This window comes from Ruditapes philippinarum, unplaced genomic scaffold (genome assembly GCF_026571515.1).
Source record: "Ruditapes philippinarum isolate M1 unplaced genomic scaffold, ASM2657151v2 ctg2624_1_1_1_1, whole genome shotgun sequence".
NCBI lineage: Eukaryota > Metazoa > Mollusca > Bivalvia > Venerida > Veneridae > Ruditapes > Ruditapes philippinarum.
Window position 1 is genome coordinate 146,365 of NW_026856741.1, and position 21,822 is coordinate 168,186.

A 21,822-nucleotide genomic window follows, 5' to 3' on the forward strand; every position below is an offset into this window, starting at 1 on the left:
CTCGACCACGGAGGCGGTTTTTTGCAAAAGGTGCGATTTCTCTATTTAATTTCAGTAAGAGTGATCAATTTTTGGTAAATTTTTACTTCATTTCCAGTAACTGTACAAACAGTTACATAAAGAAGAGTTCCAAAAATATATTATTCATAAAGTACTATTCAAACCTGTTTGAGGTAGACAGATTTTCCACATGCATTAGGTCCTGTTAATATTTTTATTTTTCCATATTCTGCATTACTTTGAACATCATTTGGTACAAATGTACTGCAGCATACCTCCTGAATCGGATGTCTGAAATAAATCTAACATTTTATTGTGTTTTTCCATGATGTAATTATAAATTTAAGAATGCTATTAATGGTAATGACTTTATTTCGTTACATTATTTAGATTTTAAATATAACATTTCCTCTACTTATACTTCATGTCACAAATCAAACTATTCAACAAAAATATATGCTAAAAAGGACAGAAAACAACATAATGAATAAAGGGAATGCAATAAAGTTGGGAAAAAATTTAGGATTAAGCCGAGATCAGTTACCACTGTGGCAGGATTGCCAATTTGTTAAAATATCAAAATATCAATCTAACGATTGCTAGCTGCATGGGTTGTGGAGGATTGCAAGGATGACATAGAAGTAAGCCATAAAATACCTTCCATTTGTCACCTCTATAACATTATCATCTGTAATACAAGGTCTGCTATAACCATATTCTCTCGCACACGCTGCTAGTGATAACAAACTGTAAAGATTTTATGGTCAAAACATATTGTGATAAATGAAATTCAAGCTATATGTTACAATCTAAATTTGAATTATTTTGACAAAAGAAGAAAACTTATTCAGTAACTGCAAGATCTATTTCACTGAGTCTCTGCAATCAAAAGGTGAGCATTACACTGACGTTCTGTAAGGTTTGCGTATCTTTTACGTAAATTTGGACATTACGTTAGTTGAATTTCACTAAACAAAATGTAGCGTAATTTATGTCTATCTGATCATTATAATAATTGTTAGAGATACTTTTTTTGCCTTTGATAGCAAATTGACATTTAAAAAGTTACTACAGTAATCTAACCTCAGTGGACTATCTATATGTTTATCATCAAACGAAAATCACTTAACATAAGAATCTCGGTTGAACTGTAACATGGAAAATGCATGCATTACAAGTGTTCACAGCTATAGCCTTTTGCAAGATTGATTTACGAATATAAACATGTACAGTAAGGAAGATTTACCAGTCTAGTTCTGCACAGATGTCCAACACTGTCAATAAAACCTTGGAATGTTTCAAAATGTTGTTCTGTAATTTATGCATGATGGCTGTCTCAATGTCTGAAAAATAGTTTTTGAAATTTTGATGTTAACAAATTTTCTATGGAGACACCAATACAGATGACAGAGTGCTGTGACAGCTTTCAGTTATTTTAATTATTTTCATGTAATCTGATTAAAGCTCAAACTATAACTTAACCAAGTCTATGTATACACAATCTGACTAGACCCTGATGTTTTACTTATGCAGATAAGTTCTCACAAAAATAAATCTTTAACCAACTAAATTTTTTAAATGGACATATCAAGCTTTCATATTTTTTAAAGTGACATTATGCCTATCCAAGTATATATAGTGAGTGAACGGGTGATGATCAAAATAACTTTTCATACACCTCATACATGTACTGTTAAGTGGAAGATCAAAACCTAACCCCATAATGTCTCATTCCATATATAGGCTAGCCTGGCTCTATACTGATGGCATAGGCTTATCAATTTGGGTCTCAAGTTAAAGAGTTAAAATGAGCAATAAAAAGACAGCCAGATACATTTAATTAATGCACTGTAATTGATTATGTTCCGTCATTCCCACATCTAAAATTAAAGTGTCTTCTTAATGAAGGTAATCTTTCATTCATAGTAAAATTAGCTTCAGAGTTGCAACTATTGTAAAACAATTATATATTATGACTGCATATATATACTGTGTCTTAAAAAAATGTCAGGTTTTAATTTCTGACTTCAAAATTCTTCTTTTCTTCTAAACATCTCTGTAAAAGTTTCGACTATCCTCATATTTTGAAAATCATTGTTACCATGGTTTCGATCTTACCTGTGATATCACAACGAGTGTCGCCTAGCAATCTATCCAACTCTGAAATGTGTAAATTATACATGACATTAACAGTTAGTGAAACTTGGTTATAGAAAATTATTTTTGCACAAAATGCTTTCATATACACTATATGCTGTAAATGACTGTATTAATACTTATAAGAACAAAAAGGTTTTCTTAAGAAACTAACAAGTTTTGCAAGTACTAATTGGACCAGGAAATTAGCAGATACTACTATAGTGGTATAGATCTTATTATCATCCCCTCCTTAGAGAGTTGTGTTAGAACTGAGATAATACAATACTGAAGTTACAAAAAAAGCTGATTCAACAAAAATTTCAAAAAATTTCAAGTATATCTATATCTTAACTTTTATAAATAAAATGAAGTCACCTAAAAAACAACAACAGCAAATCTTAAACTAATAGTTAAAAGGGATATAACTTTATCAACGTCTAACAAAAAATATGAACATCTAAACTGGCATATAGAAACATAAACAGTAAATTCAAGTTCAGCTGAGCCTTTAACCTGCTGAATTTCTTGAATGAACTTGTCCTACTTCCATTTTTTGAAACTGTCCATTATCAATTTTGGGGATATCAAGATAGAAATTTGAGCCGTGTCACAACAAAACCAAAATAATGGGTTTGCGACCAACATGGATCCAGACCAGCCTGCGCATCCGCGCAGTCTGATCAGGATCCATGCTGTTCGCTATCAGTTTCTCTACTTGAAATAGGGTTTGTAAGCGAACAGCATGGATCCCGATCAGCCTGCATAGATGCCCAGGCTGGTCTTGATCCAAGCTGGTCGCAAACGCACTATGTTGGTTTTGTCATGACGCGGCTCATTTGTTGTCACAAAACAGTATAGAGCTTTGTCAGACTGGGCAGGCGCAGGCTAATCTCTTAAAGTTCCAGCAGGTTAAGGGTTGAATTCATGCAAACTTTTACCTCTAGTGCGAGCACTTCGATAATGTAGGAAATTGTTTGACTGAAACTAAGGTACATACAACACAAAGAATAAGAATTTGTTATCTTTTTGATAGAGGTTGCATTTCTTTATTTAAAAAAAAGATCGCATAAAATTATGTAAATGATTCTGACACAGTTGCGTTTAAAGAAAAAGAGAAAAAACACTACTGAAATTACAAAGGTTCAAAGATCAACACCAACTTCTACTATAAATTACCTAGGGAGTGTGATGTCACTCTCCACAAAATATGAGTCTTTTAATGTGAGTCTATGAATAAACTTTTTTTTTGGGGGGGGAAAAAATCAATAACTATTACAGAACCAAATTAATATATGAATTGGTAGTATTGTATATTACGGATCATGATAATGTCAATTGTACATTTGGTATACAGTGCTCAGTGACATTTCTGCCAATTTTATAACACTTAAAAAATACAAAAATTTTGACAACACCAATATAAATCTGTAAAAAGAATCAAGAAAAAACAAAATTTACCACAAATTCGAGTCCATGTATTTCATTTCTACTTCTGTCTTCAGACTGGTTAATCAAAGCTGCCTCTGGTATAGCAAGTAGGTAACCAATCTGTCACCATAAATGAAAATGATGTTTGAAATAAAACAAAAATTCATTTAGACAAAATTTGTAAATGTGGTGAGATTTGCATGCATCATTCTCTTAGAGCAGTGCTATATTTTTAGCATTGAATGAGAAACACACTTTTTTTAAAAGCCAATATATACCAGTGATTTGTAACCTTTGAAACCCATGCCTATTCCGGGTAGGAAGAGTCAGTGAGTCATGTTTCAACCATTCGGCTGTCCCCATATTACCAAGTTAATGTGATGGTTTTGTTTTCAAAACTTATGTAATCTGCAGTAAATTGGGCATTTCATCCGATTGCTAGACTAGGACTTTTCTAGGAATTAGCTTGGCCCTGGCTAGTCTCCTAAATATACAAATAACTGCTGCATTACCCTCTAAGGTAGTAATTCCCTAAAATTATGAAAATTATTGTGTGAGATGATTATTGTGTGAAACAACAATCTAAACTTCTGGAAAATGCAAGCAGAACATTCACAATTTAACTACTCAACATATTAATATAATTTAACACTTTGTTATACCTGAGGTATGTACACAATTGAGCACAGTGTTACATCATTATCTAAGTCGTTCAACTCTTGGTAAGCCACTTCTGTCAAATATTCTGGCAAGCTACTGTACAAATGTTTCTCTGTTAAGTATAAATAAACTCTTTACGCCAAATGATATAGAGTAGATGCCATACCATGGTACATCCAACAAGTCATATAATTACAACTTGGTATCTGATTTATCTTTATATCTTCATATGAAATATCATGTGACAATCTTTATCACTAATCTATTTTAAAGGGTGTTGGATGTTAACATCTCCCATGGCAATTTTAAAATAAATACATACAGGTGGCAGGGTCAACCTGAATAGTGTGCATGAATGTTAAGCACTGATTCAGGTGTGTGTATTTGAGCCACCAGTTGCCTATATACATGTAGTTGAGTCCACCAGAAGTGTATTAGTCATTTTAGATTTTGGAGGAAGGTGCAAGATACAGATACAGAAAAATGCCCCAATTTCAGCAGCATCTAGTTCTTTGGCGTGCTTTCAGCAGCATCTCCTAGTTCTTTGGCATGCTTTCAGCAGCATCTCCTAGTTCTTTGGCATGCCATGTAATACATGGGACCTCGATTAAAAGTCTCATCAGAAAAACTGTTTTAGTAATATAAGTTTGCCAGCCTAGGAATTAACCCACAAAGTCGAGATTACAACTACAACCGATTGAGCTATGAGGGCTGGGTACTGTCATCATTCAGGAAGATGTCAGTGTCACTTTTGTAATGGTCTTATGATGTAGCCTTCCTACCATCAGCTGTTATTCTTCTACAGGACACTTTACCAACAAGCTACAACCCCAGTAGATTTTGTGAAATACAATATCAAACACAATTATACCTGTACAACTTTGAAATAATGCCATGGGTGTTGCACTGTAAACTTTGAATGTACATGTAGTTTACTTGAAAAATAATATCTTGACAATTTTCACTTCATTTAAAATCACAAGTATAAAACTACTAATGTCTGACACATATGCTAGTGACATATTTGCGATGTTAAACTTCACTTTCATTACACATAACACTTTTAGTGCTGACAGCCATATGGACAGACTTATGCAGGAAGGATAAAGTCAGCTGGGTCTTGCAATCTAAGCAGACTATGGGTTGGTTTATCTTTGCACTTTGATTTTGAAATCCCAAAACTTCTCAATGGAAATTTCCACAATATCCATTTAGCAAAAGCAGTTGGGTAACCAAAGGTACAAACTATTCTTACTTTTGTCTAAGTTTTCATTGACATTTGGCTTCACCACAAATCTGTTCTGTAAGGAGCACTCCTGAAAATCTACCTGAAATAGAATACAATTACAGTTTGTTTTACAGGGTTCAGTGATATAGTAGGGTGGTATGATTAGTTGACCAAACATATGATAATGATTATCAGATATAGTAGAATAGTTCTCCATAATATATACCTTGACCAATATATACGGTAATTGTGATATTTGCAACCAAATTTTGATGTCACTGCAAATATTATTAGAAAGTAATTAAGCACTTTGCTTATCACTCATTCTCACTTGATGTGTGTATTTACAGTATACAGTACATGTACTTGTCTTAAAATTCAACAACATTTATGAGTCTTTACTGCAAAGCAAGGTAAGTCACAGATGATTATATATTGAAGAGTCTTTCTATACATGTAAATGATTAATAGTATTATAGTTAACATAAAATTACTGTTAAGAACAAGAGTTTCTGCAGAACCATTATGTTGCGGATTGACGGCAAATGCTGCTTTTGCGAGCGTAATTTTTACAAAACCATTTACGAGGCTGCTCGAAAATTGATAAATTTTCAAAAGGAACAATAGAGAGCTGTTCATTTATGGTACAAATAATGAGTGAAGGTGTTTGTCTTGCCAACTGAACCACATTTGAGAAGACTATAGGAGAATTTCTTGTAAAAAAATCAACCCAGAACAAAAATTACCACCATTTATGAGTCCACATTTTAAGGGACAATGTCTCTCTTTCTGCTCTATGCAACCCATCTTGTTTGTTTATATAGCTTCCATTAGCTGCATATAGAGCCTTTGGATTAATAAATTGTAAGACTTCAAGAAATGTAAAGAGCAGTCATTTTTTCGAAAATAATGTTTGTCTTTGTATACAATCAGGTAGAATGCAGCACCCCTCCAGATTTCATGTTGATTTTCATGAAAATTTTGAAAATGTATTATTATAAGTAAAATATTGTGAGGTGAACAAATAATTTAAAAGTAATATATTGTGAGGTGAACAAATAAAGTAATTTACATATATACATAGTTTATAAAACCTGGTACTTGTTGAATTATTATTTATGTTAAGATATTATAGCTAATTGTAGCATATATTTGGTATCTGAAGTAAATGAAACATGTATTTAATTCATGCATGCCATAATTTTAAGGCTAATTTCCAGGAGACTTTTTTATTTGGGGGCGGGCAACCATATTGTTTCTATAATTTACATAGTGGCAAACAACCGGTAATATGTAGGACCCCAGCAAAAGCAGATGTGTCAGACTTCCGACTTTGACAATGATAAGAGTAACAGAAATACCCTGGACTTGATTGAATTGCCAAAAAACAGCAAAAATGAAGACATAAGAAGAGATGGCAAAAATTGGTGACTTTGCTATCACAGTATATGAAAATGAGAACTATGTCGGCAAAGTGGTTGACATTGACAAAGAAGATGGAGAGGTAGAAGTGGTATGTATGGAGAAAAGTAGAAAAGTAGAATGTTAATTTAAGTGGCTGAGAAGGGAAGATAGAATTTGGATTAGCAAGAACAATGTGCTAAAGATTATCGAAGAACCTAAAGGAATGGGCAAAACATGTAGAATTTTTAGTATAGATAATGAAATCGTGACGAAATTAGGATTGTAAGTCTCCTGATACTTTATCATGGAAAACAAAGGCAATGACACTTGATAAAGTATTATGGACCATTATAACTTTATTTATATATTGTTAAAACAATTTACAATGGCAAGAACAAAGTACCAGTCACTCATGCATTTTGTACATTTGATTCATACTAGGTTTAGAAATCTGACACAATAGGTAATAATTAAATTTTCGCATAACATTTAATTGTTTCATAAAAGTTTTATTTATGCTATATGATGTTATGTTAAAATGTTATGTTGACAGCAGTTTACTTTGTTTTATTAATGTTTATACTGTTTCTGTGTTTCATTTAGGCAAAACTATATGGTATATAGTTTTTAGATAATCAAACCTGAATTGATAGCCTGGGTTTCAGTCTGTCTATTTTTTATGTGCTTCTGTTTGGCAAATCAACATTGATATCAAAACATGATCAAGTATGAAATAGCGCGTATGTTATGACTAAGCAAAAAATATCAACTCCTGAATCCCAGACTACTGAATTGATCATTTACGGGACGATTTTCTGCTGTTAAAATTTTATTCTTAAAACGCAGATGTGGTTAAAAGCTCATGCCATAACATTTCCTTTAATTCATGCTAGTTTGTTCAGTTATGGAATCCCTTATTTGACAGGTTTTTTTCTTATTTTTCCATAAATAATAAAACTGTTAATATAAGTTTGATAATCTGCGAATTTTCATTTTTAAAGCGTTATTTTGATTTCATATTGCTATAAACATTATAATTCTTTTGGCATAACTAACAGTTCTTTGCACTTATTCCGTAAATATGCATATATCAAAGTTTTATTTCTTAGTTGTGTCAATTAATCATTCAAGAGATTGTGTCACTTACGGAACAATCTCAAACCATTTACGAGTCATTGATACATATTTTTAACATTTACATACCATTGACTCTAAACATCAATTCAATTGCATCGTACAACTAAGCAACATTTATAGAATAAATCGGGAAAACCTTGTTATCCTGCTTATGCTTATTCTAAATATATAGCTTTTGTCAATTATGAGTTATAGAAAATAAAATTATGAACTGTTTGATGTGAGTTGTTTTGACCAATCATATTTTCAAATTGACTGACAAAATGAAAGTTTAATAATTGATTCTGATTTTCAGAAGTTCATGTAGTAAGTTGAAAAAAAGTTCATTTAGATGTGAAATAACAAAAAGTGGTAATGTAAGATTAACTGAAAATGCCTGTCTCGAAAATGACGTTTAATTTTTACAGGTCAATCTAGAAAACATCATTGCTGAGCAGAAAAAAAAGACACTTGTACTGTTAATATTTTATATTTTAATTGTTAAGATGATGAAAAACAAATCTTTGAAGAAGTTAATTTTTCAGTTTTGGAATATTTCAGATGTCATACTGAAGTGAGAATGAGTGTTATTTGAATTTATAGCATAAAAATATTGCAATCTCAGAATGTAAATAGCAGTGCCTTGCTATTAAGTACTGGGTTTAGACTTTGTTTACACCGGTACAAACATTAAAGTTCATTACGAGTGCTGAGAATTCTCAAAATGTATCAACATCATTGGTAATTAAGTGGCATAATTGGTATTTAAGTGGCATAATTGGTAGTTAAGTGATGTTATCACTTTGCTGATGGCAGAGGTCTACATAATTTTTATGACAGGATTTAGCACCAATACATTCTACAGCCTTCTTAAAACTGAAAATCAGTTTGAAAACCACTCAACGAAATTTTATAAAATGAAAATGGAGATGCACATTTTCTTAAGATCATGTGAAGATAGCTGATGGTATGATATATTGTTTAAACGGGTACTAGATACACACAGAAAATGCAGCACACATGGGGATGAGTATTGTAGCTTATGCTATGTGAGAGTATAACAAGAGCTGTCGGTAGGACAGCAACGCTCGACTATTCTAAGTGCTTGATAGTAAAAAAAAATGCTTGATACAGTTACCTCCTCCTGTTTACAGGTTGGGGTAATGATGGTGAACAAGTGTGCAAAGTTTCAAAGCCATATGTCAATGAACTTTGAAAATTTTTGAGGTATTACAAAAACTTTAACATAAATTCTAAGTCGAAAAAGGGGCATAATTTTGTCAAAATGCTTGATAGAGTTACCTTCTCCTGTCTACAAGTTGGGGTCATGATGGTGAACAAGTGTGCAAAGTTTCAAAGCCATATGTCAATGGACTTTGAAAATATTTGAGGTATTACAAAAACTTTAACGTAAATTCTAAGTCGAAAAAGGGGCATAATTCTGTCAAAATGCTTGATAGAGTTACCTCCTCCTGTCTACAAGTTGGGGTCATGATGGTGAACAAGTGTGCAAAGTTTCAAAGCCATATGTCAATGGACTTTGAAAATATTTGAATTATTACAAAAACTTTAACGTAAGTGGTTACGCCGACGCAAACGCCGACACCGACGCCGACGCCCAGGTGACTGCAATAGCTCTACTTATTCTTATCGAATAGTCGAGCTAAAAATCATAAAACCCAACAATGTAAATTACCTTGAGGTGCTCTGTTCTTCTGTATGTTTGTTTGATCTAGGGAGCTTAAGGGAGCTTACATTTTTATATGTCAATATTTTGATTTAATATTTTCCATTTACTCTGTCAATATGTTACATATATACCTAAAAATGTATTCACGTAAATAGCACAGTCTATGATATCAACAGAAAATGCATGTTTTATGTACTTTAGCTAACCAATCACATTATATTACAACACTGGTTTGAAATGCCACTATGACTAAGAAAGTTCAAATAATTATCAATATAAGTTGAACAAATTATCAATATATCATATCTAAAACATTGATTTGTAATGTCACTCAGGAAATGGGTCATATACTTTAGCAAACCAATCACATGTTAACAACACAGGTTTGAAATGTCATTTAAAACATTTCATCATTTAAAACATTTATTTGTAATGTCAATGGGTCGCTGATTGTCTTAAAGTACTTCATATCCTCATAGTTAAGTTCAAGGAAATAAGCAAAAGGTCAACTTACAACTTTATAGATGTACTTTGTAACTTGATGAAGATCATCTGTAAATTGCTCGGTCACCTTGTGAAAAAAGGGAAAATGTACTAGTTTAATTTTTTTTCTTTTTCTGGCCATTATATAAAGCAGTATGTTCATTTTAAACAAGTCATTCAACAACCATGATATAAAGCAAACAGTATCAATATATTTTTAGGCTTTTAGAGTTAGCTCACATGAAACATTCCCCAAAGTCCCTGGAAGGATTCATACGCACAATGGTGAGGGGCAAATGATTTGAAGTGAACAACCTTAACCACTCAGCCCCAGGTGCCCGCACATGTTAGGAAATAAAAAACATTTCAAATTGAAATATACAAAATACATCAATAAATATCTCGTCTTCCATGGAATTCGAAGTCATGACCTACAGCTTACAAATAAACACAACATGTTGTAGACCACTGAGCCAACCAATCAATTACCTGACATAGAGGTTGTTTTTATAGTAACTGAGGTATGGTAGGCCTGCACTCATATGTAATGAACTATACTAAACCGATACAACAAATATTTCTGAAACTGATGAACACTTAGTTTATCAACAAAAAATGTATTTATAAAGGTATTTATGGATAGCACCGTATTATGTATGCAATCTATATGGTCCCCTACCTTTCTTATGATCTCTATAGACTGAGACTGGGCCCTACACAGCTCCTTTATTGAAGTAGCATTATACACTGTCTGTAAAGGTACATTTAAAAATATGTTAATGATTTCTGAAAAAATTAACAAAATATTATCTTATATTTCTTTGTGTACACAGAAGACCCATTCTTATATAGAATTGCCAAATAGGGTATAAATATCACATTTTTTCAAGTATAACAAGTTATGTTTTAGTTTTCATCACCAACTTGTATTGCTTGTATCTGACTGTAATCCATATCAGATTTTATTTTACGTTACTGTTATTATTGCATTTATGTATTTGAATGTACAATGGCACATGCCAAATTATGATATATTTAGAGGGGCCTATACCTTTCTGTAGACACTAACCAGTGCTCAGCATTGTCGTGTTCATATGTAAAATTCATGTTATACATTTGTTATGATATTAGCTTTCATGAATCAATCATTTTTACAAGTATATAATACCATTTGCATTGGAAATAGTAAAAACAAAATGAAAAACGTTTCAGAAAAAAAAGTTTAATTTGAAGTATCTGCTTCTTCACAATTAAATGATAGAACAAATATGCGCGATATGCGCTCAAATAAAGGGTTAAATTCATTGCTTACGCTCATGTCAAACACATAATTTTTGTATTGTTCTTTAAACATATCGAGAAATGTTTTATCTTAAAAAAATCATTTGTCCCGTAAATTAGGAAATAATGTCTCGTAAATTACATTCTTTTATTATAATGTTTTAAGTTCACACTAAACATAGAAAATCTGTTTCTTCTTTAAAACCAGTCACTACATGAAAGCACACACTAAAATATTTCTTGTCAATGATCAGAAACTAGTCAAATATTTTACTTTCATGACTGAAATTAATAACACATACTGTTTTAATCTTTTATCTTAAACACCAATAAACTTTCAGCCATATAAATAGCTATTTTGAGTGACACATGACCGATTGAATTTGGCAATATCTGAAAACGTCAACCTGTTACATTTTTAAATCTCTCTCTATTTAAAATTTTAAGTAAAAAGCTGTTAATTGCTGTGTCTCGTAAATTAGAAAATTACGCATGAGCGAATTTCATCAATTCATTTTTTTCCTCCATGAACTGAAGAATATCATCAGGCACAACAAAGATTCCATATTTTCCAGTAGCCTCTGACATCTTTATCTTACGCAGAACATTATTATTTTCAACCCAAATTCGATCCATCTTTGTAGGCCACTTAAACCTTTGTATAGCTTTACCACTTTGTCATTAAATTTATATGTACATTGAATCATCATTTTAATCAACTTCTAGAACTTGGCCGATATAACAGTTACCATCATTTTCTGCAACAACAAAGTTAGGCACTTCAACATTATCTTTACTTTCACCATCACTATGTATAGCCTTAGATTCACCTTCACCACTACTTCCTTTTGCCTTATCATCAACTGATGCTTGATTGGAAGTATCAGATACATTGCTCGTATCATTCCTTTGTTTGACTTCCCTTAATGCTACGAAGTCCCATTTACAACTGGACTCTGAATTAAATCCTTGTTCACTAAAGCATTTTTGACATGCACATGTTACATGTTTCTCATCAACAATAGGTTGGGCCTACCTTGATGTAATTGCATGCACTGACATTGTACCTTTAATAGGTTTTATCTCATGCTGTCTTTTCTCAGTTTCTTTACTTTTGTCATTGTATTCTTCTTGTGTAAAAAGCTGATAAACTTATCTCGCTCTGGTTAGCTTTCGCCCATGCATAAAAATCGTCGGGCATCTTGTATTGACAGCTTTGGACTGTTTAACAGCTATATCAGCATTTCGTTTTGCGGTGCACCCACACCGTCACACGCGCTTTTTTCCATGTCCACTCTCGAAATAGTGCCAGCTTGTCTTACAACCATGTATACCGTTCGAAATTGCACACCAAATCAAAAATTGACCGATTCCTATACTGTGAAGAAGCTGAATCTGTCCAAAAATGATTATACAGTTTGTACTTTTGTTCAGGTACAAGTTCCCGCTCTTTTTTAACCACTTTCAAAATAGTTGCTCTTTTTTTGGCACGGTACTCTTTCATGCGTTCTGATTTTGACTTAGCCATCCTGGAATAGGAAGATAATTATATCTATCAGGGTACTTTAAACTGGGTTTAAACTTAATATTTTTATTTTATTTTTAATGGAAATAATACAAAAATTCCCCTTGAAATTAAAATTTTTATTGTGATCGCTACAAATAATTCAACACAGTTTCTTCAAAATACATTTAGGAACTGTAGAAACATATTTCTAATTTACACTGGACAAAAAATCTAATTTTACGGGACAGAAACATAAAAGGATATATCAGAACATATTTTTTTTTTTTTGTAATATATACTAGAAAAATTAATCAAAGTTGGGAAGATATTACATTGTGCATAAATCGAATCTAAACACATCTAACAAACAGTTAGCTCAATAGTGACGTGTGAAATGTAAATACACAATGAAAATGTGAAGATGTAAAACTCCGTTCCCTTTTAAACGACTTATTTCCAAAAAGGACAACATTCAAACTGATATTGTGTTACTTAATCAACATAAATACATACAACATTATTTTTTGTATAAGTCTTGCACTTGCTATTTTGTACTTTTTTAAATAATTTACCCCGTCAGGCCGGGGATTCATTATTTCTAATTTACGAGACTTTTTTTCTAATATACGGGACGAAATGTTTTTAAGCAGAATAAATGCCCGGTGTTTATTATGACACCTAATCTTGACATATATTTATCAATAAGGAATGGGGGTAATGAATTCTGTACTAATATATAATAACACAAATCGCTATCAAAAATGAACATATGTTTTCAAATATCTACCTAGTTTAAGTTTTCCGCAAGTCAACTTTCTTTTCAAAATTTGGCGGCGAACATGTGACGTTTACTTTCGATTGTCTATTAAAAGGAACAAATAGGGGTTAAAATAGCGAAACGTGCATAAAATACACGAATTAAAAACGGGTTTAATGGTGGTTTTTGTCCCGTAAATTAGGACTCGTAAATTACAAATTCTACGAATAAGTGCTTATTAAATCACCAACATAACTATATTTCTAAAATGAATATAACAAACTTACATTCTAGGGCTTATGCAGCATTGCAGTTACAACTTGTGAAGACAATATCTGTTCTGTCATATTAAATGAACAGACAATCAGCTTGAAATCAAATGTCCCGTAGATTATAAAGCTTATTTTCCGTTTTGATCAACTCAAAAGCAACTCTTTTCATATATTTACAGAAAGAGACATTGAATTAAACTTACTTTATTTATTTTGGATGACATATAAGACATTTAAAAAATGTTAATTGTAGTAAATACAAATATATTTCCCAAGTCTGATATGGTTTTTAAGTTTGGACTCGTAAATTATATCCAATTTAGCGACAGAAATAATGTGGAGATGAAAAACACAAATCTAGAAAAAACAAATATTTCTATTACTGTAGTTAAATAAGGTCATTGAATATTGTAAATGAATGCATTTTTTGATTCAAAATACTCGTCAATCTATATTTAAACAACCTAAAAGTATAAAAGAATTGTTTGGCGACATAGGAAAATGCGGATCCTAGGGCTATTCCAGAAATCGCATTTTTCGTGAAAGTTTTCATAATCATTATAAAAAATGATTTTTCTTATTTGAAATTGACCTTTCTATCGCAAAGGAAATGCTTTTTACAGACAAACGTATTTCAACGTGTGTTATGGACCTTTAAAGGCTGGCGACACATATTGGCAATTCTATATGAGAATGGGTCAGAAAAATAAAGATGTTGCAATTAAAACAGCTTTTAGGAAAAAAATAATACAAAATCTATTACAGTCTAATTCATCAGAATCTGTCAGTTTTTTTTCTTTTCATTTTGCTCTAGAAACAAAATGATTGACTGCAAAAGTACAATCATCTTTGACATTATACTCAATCTTATGATTCCTTCATTAGATATAAATCTTCCTATGTTGTTTAAATGTCATAAATTACTGCCAGTTTCATTCTTCCAAATCAGAATGTATGTGAAAGATAGTGTTTCAAACTTCTATATTTTTTAATTGTAACTGTGGTTCATAGAAAATATAAATGCTAAGGGGCTTTTGGAGAGTGTCGATCATGTACAAATGGCAGAGTTAACGGTTTCATTTTGACTTTTTAAACTTTACTTTACCACAAAGCCTAATCAGACTTATATAAAAGATAAATACAGGACATACCTTATAAAGAACCTGCCAGTCTCCAACTGATGCCTGAGATGTCATCATTCTAGTGAGGACTTTCTGTAATGTATACACACAATACAGTCAAATTTTATACACACAATACAGTCAAATTTGTATACACACAATAAAGTCCAACTTGCAAACACACAATACAGCCAAACTTGTATTACGAATTATGCAACTTCAAAAATGGTTGCTAATGACAATATAAAGAGGCTGTTCAATTTTACACCTGACCTTGAATCTTTCCTAATTAGCAGAAAACTTTGTATGATACCATTCCAGTCATTTCTTTTATTGGAAGAGAAGTCAAAAGTTACAAAAGAAATAAAACCAATTAATCTTACTGAAATATTTTTCACATTCTTGACTGATTCTTCAAGGGAGGTAATCAGTTCAAAGTTTCTCGGATTGTTGAAGTAAGGCCCAAAAAGCTGCATGGGGATTAAACAATTTGTGTCTTGTCCTTAATGGTCTCTGGGAAAACCCGTCCCCCGAAAAAAATCAAATCTAGCATTTAGGCCCTTTTTGAGGGGGATAAAGAAAAACTTATTTATTATCAAACTTTTACATTAACAAAGGGTTAAAAAATTTAACTTTCTGCCCCAATGCTTAAATTTTTTTGGGGAACAAAAAAATTTCAAACTCAAAGAAAACCAAAAAAAAAAAATACCTTTTTCAAAAAAAAACAACTTTTCATGATTTTATCTTTGTTAATTTAATCCAAATATTCAGTCTAATTAAAAACAACTTTTAATCTTTTTTTATTTTTTTAAAATTTATTTATTGGATTCTTACATATTTCTTTTTTTCATTTTCCCCAAAAATTTTGCAAGTAATACCAAAGTGCCATTATCAAGACTTTAAACTAAAGAGATTGCATTTTGAAAGAATGTGGATGTTAACTTCAAGTCATTGTTAATTCTTCATAATAAATTATACCTGTAGCTCATGTACCTGAACTAGTTCTTCAGTGGTAACATATTGTTTCAATCAAGATATTTCATTTATGTATAATTAAAAATATGTTGCAATGAATCTTATTACTTTATCATAAAAATTGGGATACAACATTGCATTTAAAGAGAAAAGTAAAGATAGATACACTCTTGGATTTATCGCAGCCTTATTGTAAAATCACATATAACATCACCTTAGTGCAGAAATAGGCTAACTCCTATTACATTGTATAAGGAGTTAAACGGTACTGCACTGAGGTGACAAATTAGAATTATCTTATATCTGCTTTATGGACAAAACAGTAGTGGTGTCAAATTAACCCTTACCACTATAAATATCTTAAATGGACATGTCCATCTTTCAATCTGGACATCACCATTCATAATTTTTAGGGAATTTCCAAAATATGTCCGACTGAAAAAAGGGGGGGAAAAGTGAGCCATATCAATGGTTTGTTTGGTTTTACATCAATGCACAGTAAAATCTATGGCCCCTTTTCCCGCTTAACTGTTGGGGGGGAAAAGGACTCAGGTGCCCCTTCCCGGCATATTTAGACAAGAAGGGAACAAATAGAACCAAGATGTTTTGTAACTAGCTGGATAGAATCCTCACATAAAATAATCCAAAGTCCTTATTAGATTTGAACCCACAGTGGTGATGGGAAAGAGGTTTGAAGTCAATGACCTAACCACTCGGCCACCAACCCCCCTATGATCAGATGGCACAGATACACTGGTGGCAATTGGCTGAATTCAATTAACCTCATCAGACGACTGGTTAAGAAACATGGATTGGACCAAAGACAGGTATAACCCTATTATCCCTGGGTCCAATGTCAGACATGTTAATGACCTAGCAACTACTTTGATTAATGAACACCATGCATGCAGTGAAGGTTAAAAACCAACCATTCTTAAAGCCAAAACTTTTAATAGTACATAAATACTAAATCGTATTCTTTTCATTAATAATTTCACATATTTTCCTATTCTCAATCAATCCTTCATTTACTTATCAATTTATCAAAATCGAAATTAAAACACATTAATAAAATGTGAATTCTTCAATGTAAACTTAAAGACATTACATTTAAAATTAGAAAACAATCTAGTGACTTTAAAGGCAGCATGATTTTTACTTCATTTCTTAATATCAAGGTTTATAAATCAATTAATCCATAAAAAAATTATCTTTATATCACTTTGTATAAATATATTGATAAAACTTTATCTGTGGGTTTTAAAAGAGTTCATTTATTTAAATTTTGTAAGAAGCTGTCAAATTTAAATGAATGCCTCTCTGACACAATGTAATGTCTTGACTAATCATATAAAACTATATGCAAAAAAATATTTCATGATGTATTCTGTATAGGTGATCAATTGTTGTCTAACAAAGATCTGATATACTATGATACAATTTAAACCCAGCTTTAAAATTATTAAAACAAAAGAAAATATTGGCTTCCCTAAGCACAATGAACAGTTGATTTAAAACTTGGTAACACAGTGTTTAATTACAAACATTTAAGGAGATTTATTTTGTGAATTATTTTAAATATGTCCACTTTAACAGGGATGGGCTGAAAAAGAAAATAGCAACTGTGTGTAAAACTGTTACAACAGTGAAGAAATATAGTCTGGAGATTCATTTAAGGAAGCATAAGGACTTATTTTCAAATAATTTGTTGATTCAGAACAAGTTGTAGCATGTTATAAAGCATTTAAATACAGAGAGTCAAAATAAAAGAAACAAAGCTTTATTCAAAACCATCATTCGGAGTGACCTAGATAGATGTTGAACATAAGATGAAACCAAAAATGACTTTAAAAGATATATTAATGGTAATATACTTCTTGTGACAATAATAACAATCAATGTAAGTGGAGAGAGTGGAAGTTGCCTAGTTAAGAGGATGCTATTGTTGAGATGGGATGTTTATGTGGCAAAGAATCGAGCGATCAACGACAAAATGAAAGCCGGACAGGCATATGTATGTCGACATGTGGAAGCACAAGGGTCATCCCCGATAAGAAAATTAGAATTACAGGCTGTACGTTTATGGACACCGGATATCTAGTCACTGTGGATTTTAATAATAGACGTGTAAAGCTTTATGACACAGATTTAAAGTGTTGCTCCGTGATACAGTCCGAGTATCGCCCATATGATATATGTGCCTTCAAAGAATACCTATATGTTACATTTCCTAAACGGAAACTCATTCAAAAGTTTAAAGTCTCGTGTAAAATGGGATGCGTTAGACGGAAACTACTGAACAAACAAACGTTTCCAACGGAAGGCGAGTGTCGAGGAATAGTTTCATACGAAAAAGATCTCATAATTAGCCTTAAATTTCCAACACATGCAAATATGAGACTGACTGATTCAACATGGCAAATTCAAATTATAACAAGCGAAGGTGAAGTGAAACGCAGATTCATGCATGACTCTGAAGGGTCTGCCCTATTCCAAGATGCAAGATACATTGCACTAACACCAAGCAAGCGGGAACTTGTCATTTCTGAAGCCGAAGATAATCGTATAAAGTGTTTAGACATGAGAACAGGGGAGTTAACTTTTAATCACCAAATGGAAGATCCAAAAGGCGTAGCTTGTGATAAGAGTGGTAATATATATGTTCTCGGCAGACAAGGTGTAATTAGATGGATCTTAGCAGACAGGGAATACTCAAAGGTTTTACTTAAAGGCACGAAAGGAATGAATTATTCTGAATGTATCACTTATTTCAAGAAACTTAGCACCCTGGCTGTACCTAGAAATGAAAATAGGATAGAAATGTATAAAATAAAGAATTCAATCCATGATGGATGATATAAGGATTTTAAAAAAGACAAAAAGTTCTAGATTACTTATAATATATTACCAGATTAGCAGGATGTGACTGCTACTTACAACTATGCATATAAAAAGTTTTCAAACAGGATTATTTATACTCCCAACAAAATCAACAAATTTTTATGTTCCCTGTATACAACTGTATAATGTAATGAATAAGATTGCGAAATTATTGCCAAGATAAATATGTAAATGCTATGATCTGTAACTGTAAAATCTAAATTTTTCGAAAATACTTTGGTATTCAAAGAATTAAATTAGTATCTAAATATGAAATATTGTCCAAAGATAAGGACAATCGTCTTTATTTTGTTTTTAATAGATCAATAGATCAGCTAAGTTAAATGTTTGTAATCATTGCACTTGAATGTTAATAGTGTAAGGTATGTATGAAAGATTGAATCTTTGTATAATTTTATTATAATAATTATGCACCAGTCATTTGTAACCCTGTCCCCCTTACTCCCCGTGGAATATTTAGTGTGGACTTTGACCAGACATTGTTAAGTACAGTTTGTAGCAACCCATTTGGGGCAGAGCCTCCCAGATGGTTAAATCCCTGTGAAATGCCCCTAGATTACAAGTAAGAAATATTTTCCCTTATTTTGGTGCCAAATGAAACCTCAACATTGACTGGGCAATGCCAGGACAGGTGGAAGGTATATTTTTTATTTATTTCTCCTGCTACCCAACCCCCACCCTGCTTCCAAGCTGGGGGTGGGGGGGGGTGGGGCAAGGTTTCAAATGACTGATGCAAGAATGCTCTTCATATGTGTATGTTAAACAATGTTATTATGTAAAAAAATATAATTATACATAGTATTTACAAGATATATAGTTACATAGAAATTTTGCTATTTATTCAAAATAAAATATAAAAACATTAACAGAGAGCTGTTCAGAAATTCATTTTTTTATGTAACACAAGAGATATACAGAGGGATGGTTTAGTGGTTTAGAAGCTATAAAATATAAAGTTTCCAATCGTGACCCACAATCTATTGCGCGAGATTCATTGGCCCTTGGAGTTGTTTAATTTCCGCTTTTTTATTTCACGTAACCCAATGTGTTTGTATTTTAATCAATTACTGATCTACACAATCTTTAATGCTTTTTTTTTTTTTACATTTTTGCAACTTCTTTTTTGTTACTTCTTTAGATTACCGTAACAAATTTTTGATAACATGGCGGCCTACATATGAGTAAATTTTCTTGTGTCAAACATGGTCTTGGGGAAATCTTGCAAAAATGTAAATATGCGGGATAATAAAATCCCTACAGATTTTAAGTGTATGACGTCATAGCTACCTCTCCAAATATAGCTCTGTGATTAAATTCAGCAATTTTGTAAATATAAAAAAATCTTTGAATGCTTTTCAAAGGACAGAACGTTCATCAAATAGGAAATACTGGTAATTGCTATGGTAAGCCAGCAGGATCATAAATCTGATGATGAGGAAGCCTTGTGGCATTACACAGTTGACATCTATCAGTTAAAAACCTTGCTGTGATGGGTAGACGTTTTTCATGAAACTTCCTGAAATTATTTTTCTTCAAAATTTGGCGAGTGAATTTTCATCAAGAAACATATAAAGTGACTACCAGTAAAATAATTTGCAAAACACCTGAAATTTGAGACATTAAAATCCATAAAATGTTATTTAAGTTACAATAAACTACTGGTTTATTTATGTGTCCCCTCCTATGACTATAAATTTGATAAACCCACCTTTTGTTGTTGTCTTTTAGAAATTTTGTGTCTATTGGCTTATTTCTTGACAGTTTGGTAAAATTACTTTCACAAAATCAGACAATTTCATATCCAGTAATTTAGTAGTCGATTATGGTTGCAATAGGTTAAATGGTGGCTACAATTCTGATTCCACAACCCGTGAAGGCAACCAAAAGGGGTAGAAAAACTATGACTAAATTGGTAAAATTTTCATGAGCTATCTATAAATGAAATACAATTAAGGCAAAAGTGTATAATGTACTGTTTAGTTCAAGAAGTTTTATTGCCCACATTCCTTTCTGAAGAATACAAAATATTTCAGTTTAAGAATTTAACTTTATATAGTAACACTGTTTAAAAAGGTTCAAACAATAGGTATTTTAAAATTGTCTTCAAACAATAGTTATTTTAAAATTTTCTTATGTATATATCAAATCACATTTAAATTCGTGATATCTGTTTCATTTCTTGTTTCCATTGCTAAACCGATTTAAAAAAAAAAAATTGATTTGTTGCTTATACACATGACCTAGAGTATTCATCAAATGTATGCAATACTTGATCCCAACAATTAATGTAATGTCTCTATACCCTCTACCAATTATTGAGTACATAGGTGGTATGAGACTAGTACAAAAAGATGGCTATCATTAATTGTTTAAATACCATATACATGTATATATAATGAACAGATATATCACTACTGCTTTACTGTCAGATACCGATATTTTAAAATGTCATAAGATATTTTGTATTGTTGGTTATGTTTTTTTTCAAGGGATTGTTGACAAATTAATGGAATACAGTTTTCAGATCAACAAACTATGCCATTTGTATCTGAGAAATAAAGAAAAGAACAATAAAATAATAAAAATAACAAACAAATAAAAAGTCCCCCAAAACAAGGCAACAAATGCACAAAACAAGGCAACAAATGCACAACATAATACTTGCATTGTCTTAAAAAATGCAGTTAAAAAAATCAAACTTATAGCAATGTAAAACAACAGATACAGAAATAATTGCATTCCAGTAAAAAAAAAAAACTGGTTTTTTTTCATCTGTGAGATATAAATTTACTATAACACAGAACCTCCGGTTTTAAAAACTTATCTGAAAAACTTGTAAGTGCATGTTAATTCTATTGGG

The 21,822-nt window shown here is 31.7% G+C and overlaps 1 protein-coding gene across 1 annotated transcript in view; it reads right to left on the bottom strand.

The window, feature by feature from the left end:
* The window catches only part of LOC132747574 (mutS protein homolog 5-like), a 47,784-nt gene that overhangs the window by 8,240 nt on the left and 17,722 nt on the right, over positions 1-21,822 (bottom strand). The window contains exons 10-22 of the mRNA XM_060736993.1: positions 21,497-21,510; positions 15,470-15,556; positions 15,117-15,179; positions 10,828-10,899; positions 10,180-10,236; positions 5,483-5,555; positions 4,230-4,339; positions 3,598-3,687; positions 3,078-3,123; positions 2,119-2,160; positions 1,247-1,343; positions 658-747; positions 165-291 (exon numbers count right to left, since the gene is read on the bottom strand). Coding sequence (XP_060592976.1) covers positions 165-291; positions 658-747; positions 1,247-1,343; positions 2,119-2,160; positions 3,078-3,123; positions 3,598-3,687; positions 4,230-4,339; positions 5,483-5,555; positions 10,180-10,236; positions 10,828-10,899; positions 15,117-15,179; positions 15,470-15,556; positions 21,497-21,510 — 968 coding nt within the window. The remainder of the gene's footprint in view (positions 1-164; positions 292-657; positions 748-1,246; positions 1,344-2,118; positions 2,161-3,077; positions 3,124-3,597; positions 3,688-4,229; positions 4,340-5,482; positions 5,556-10,179; positions 10,237-10,827; positions 10,900-15,116; positions 15,180-15,469; positions 15,557-21,496; positions 21,511-21,822) is intronic.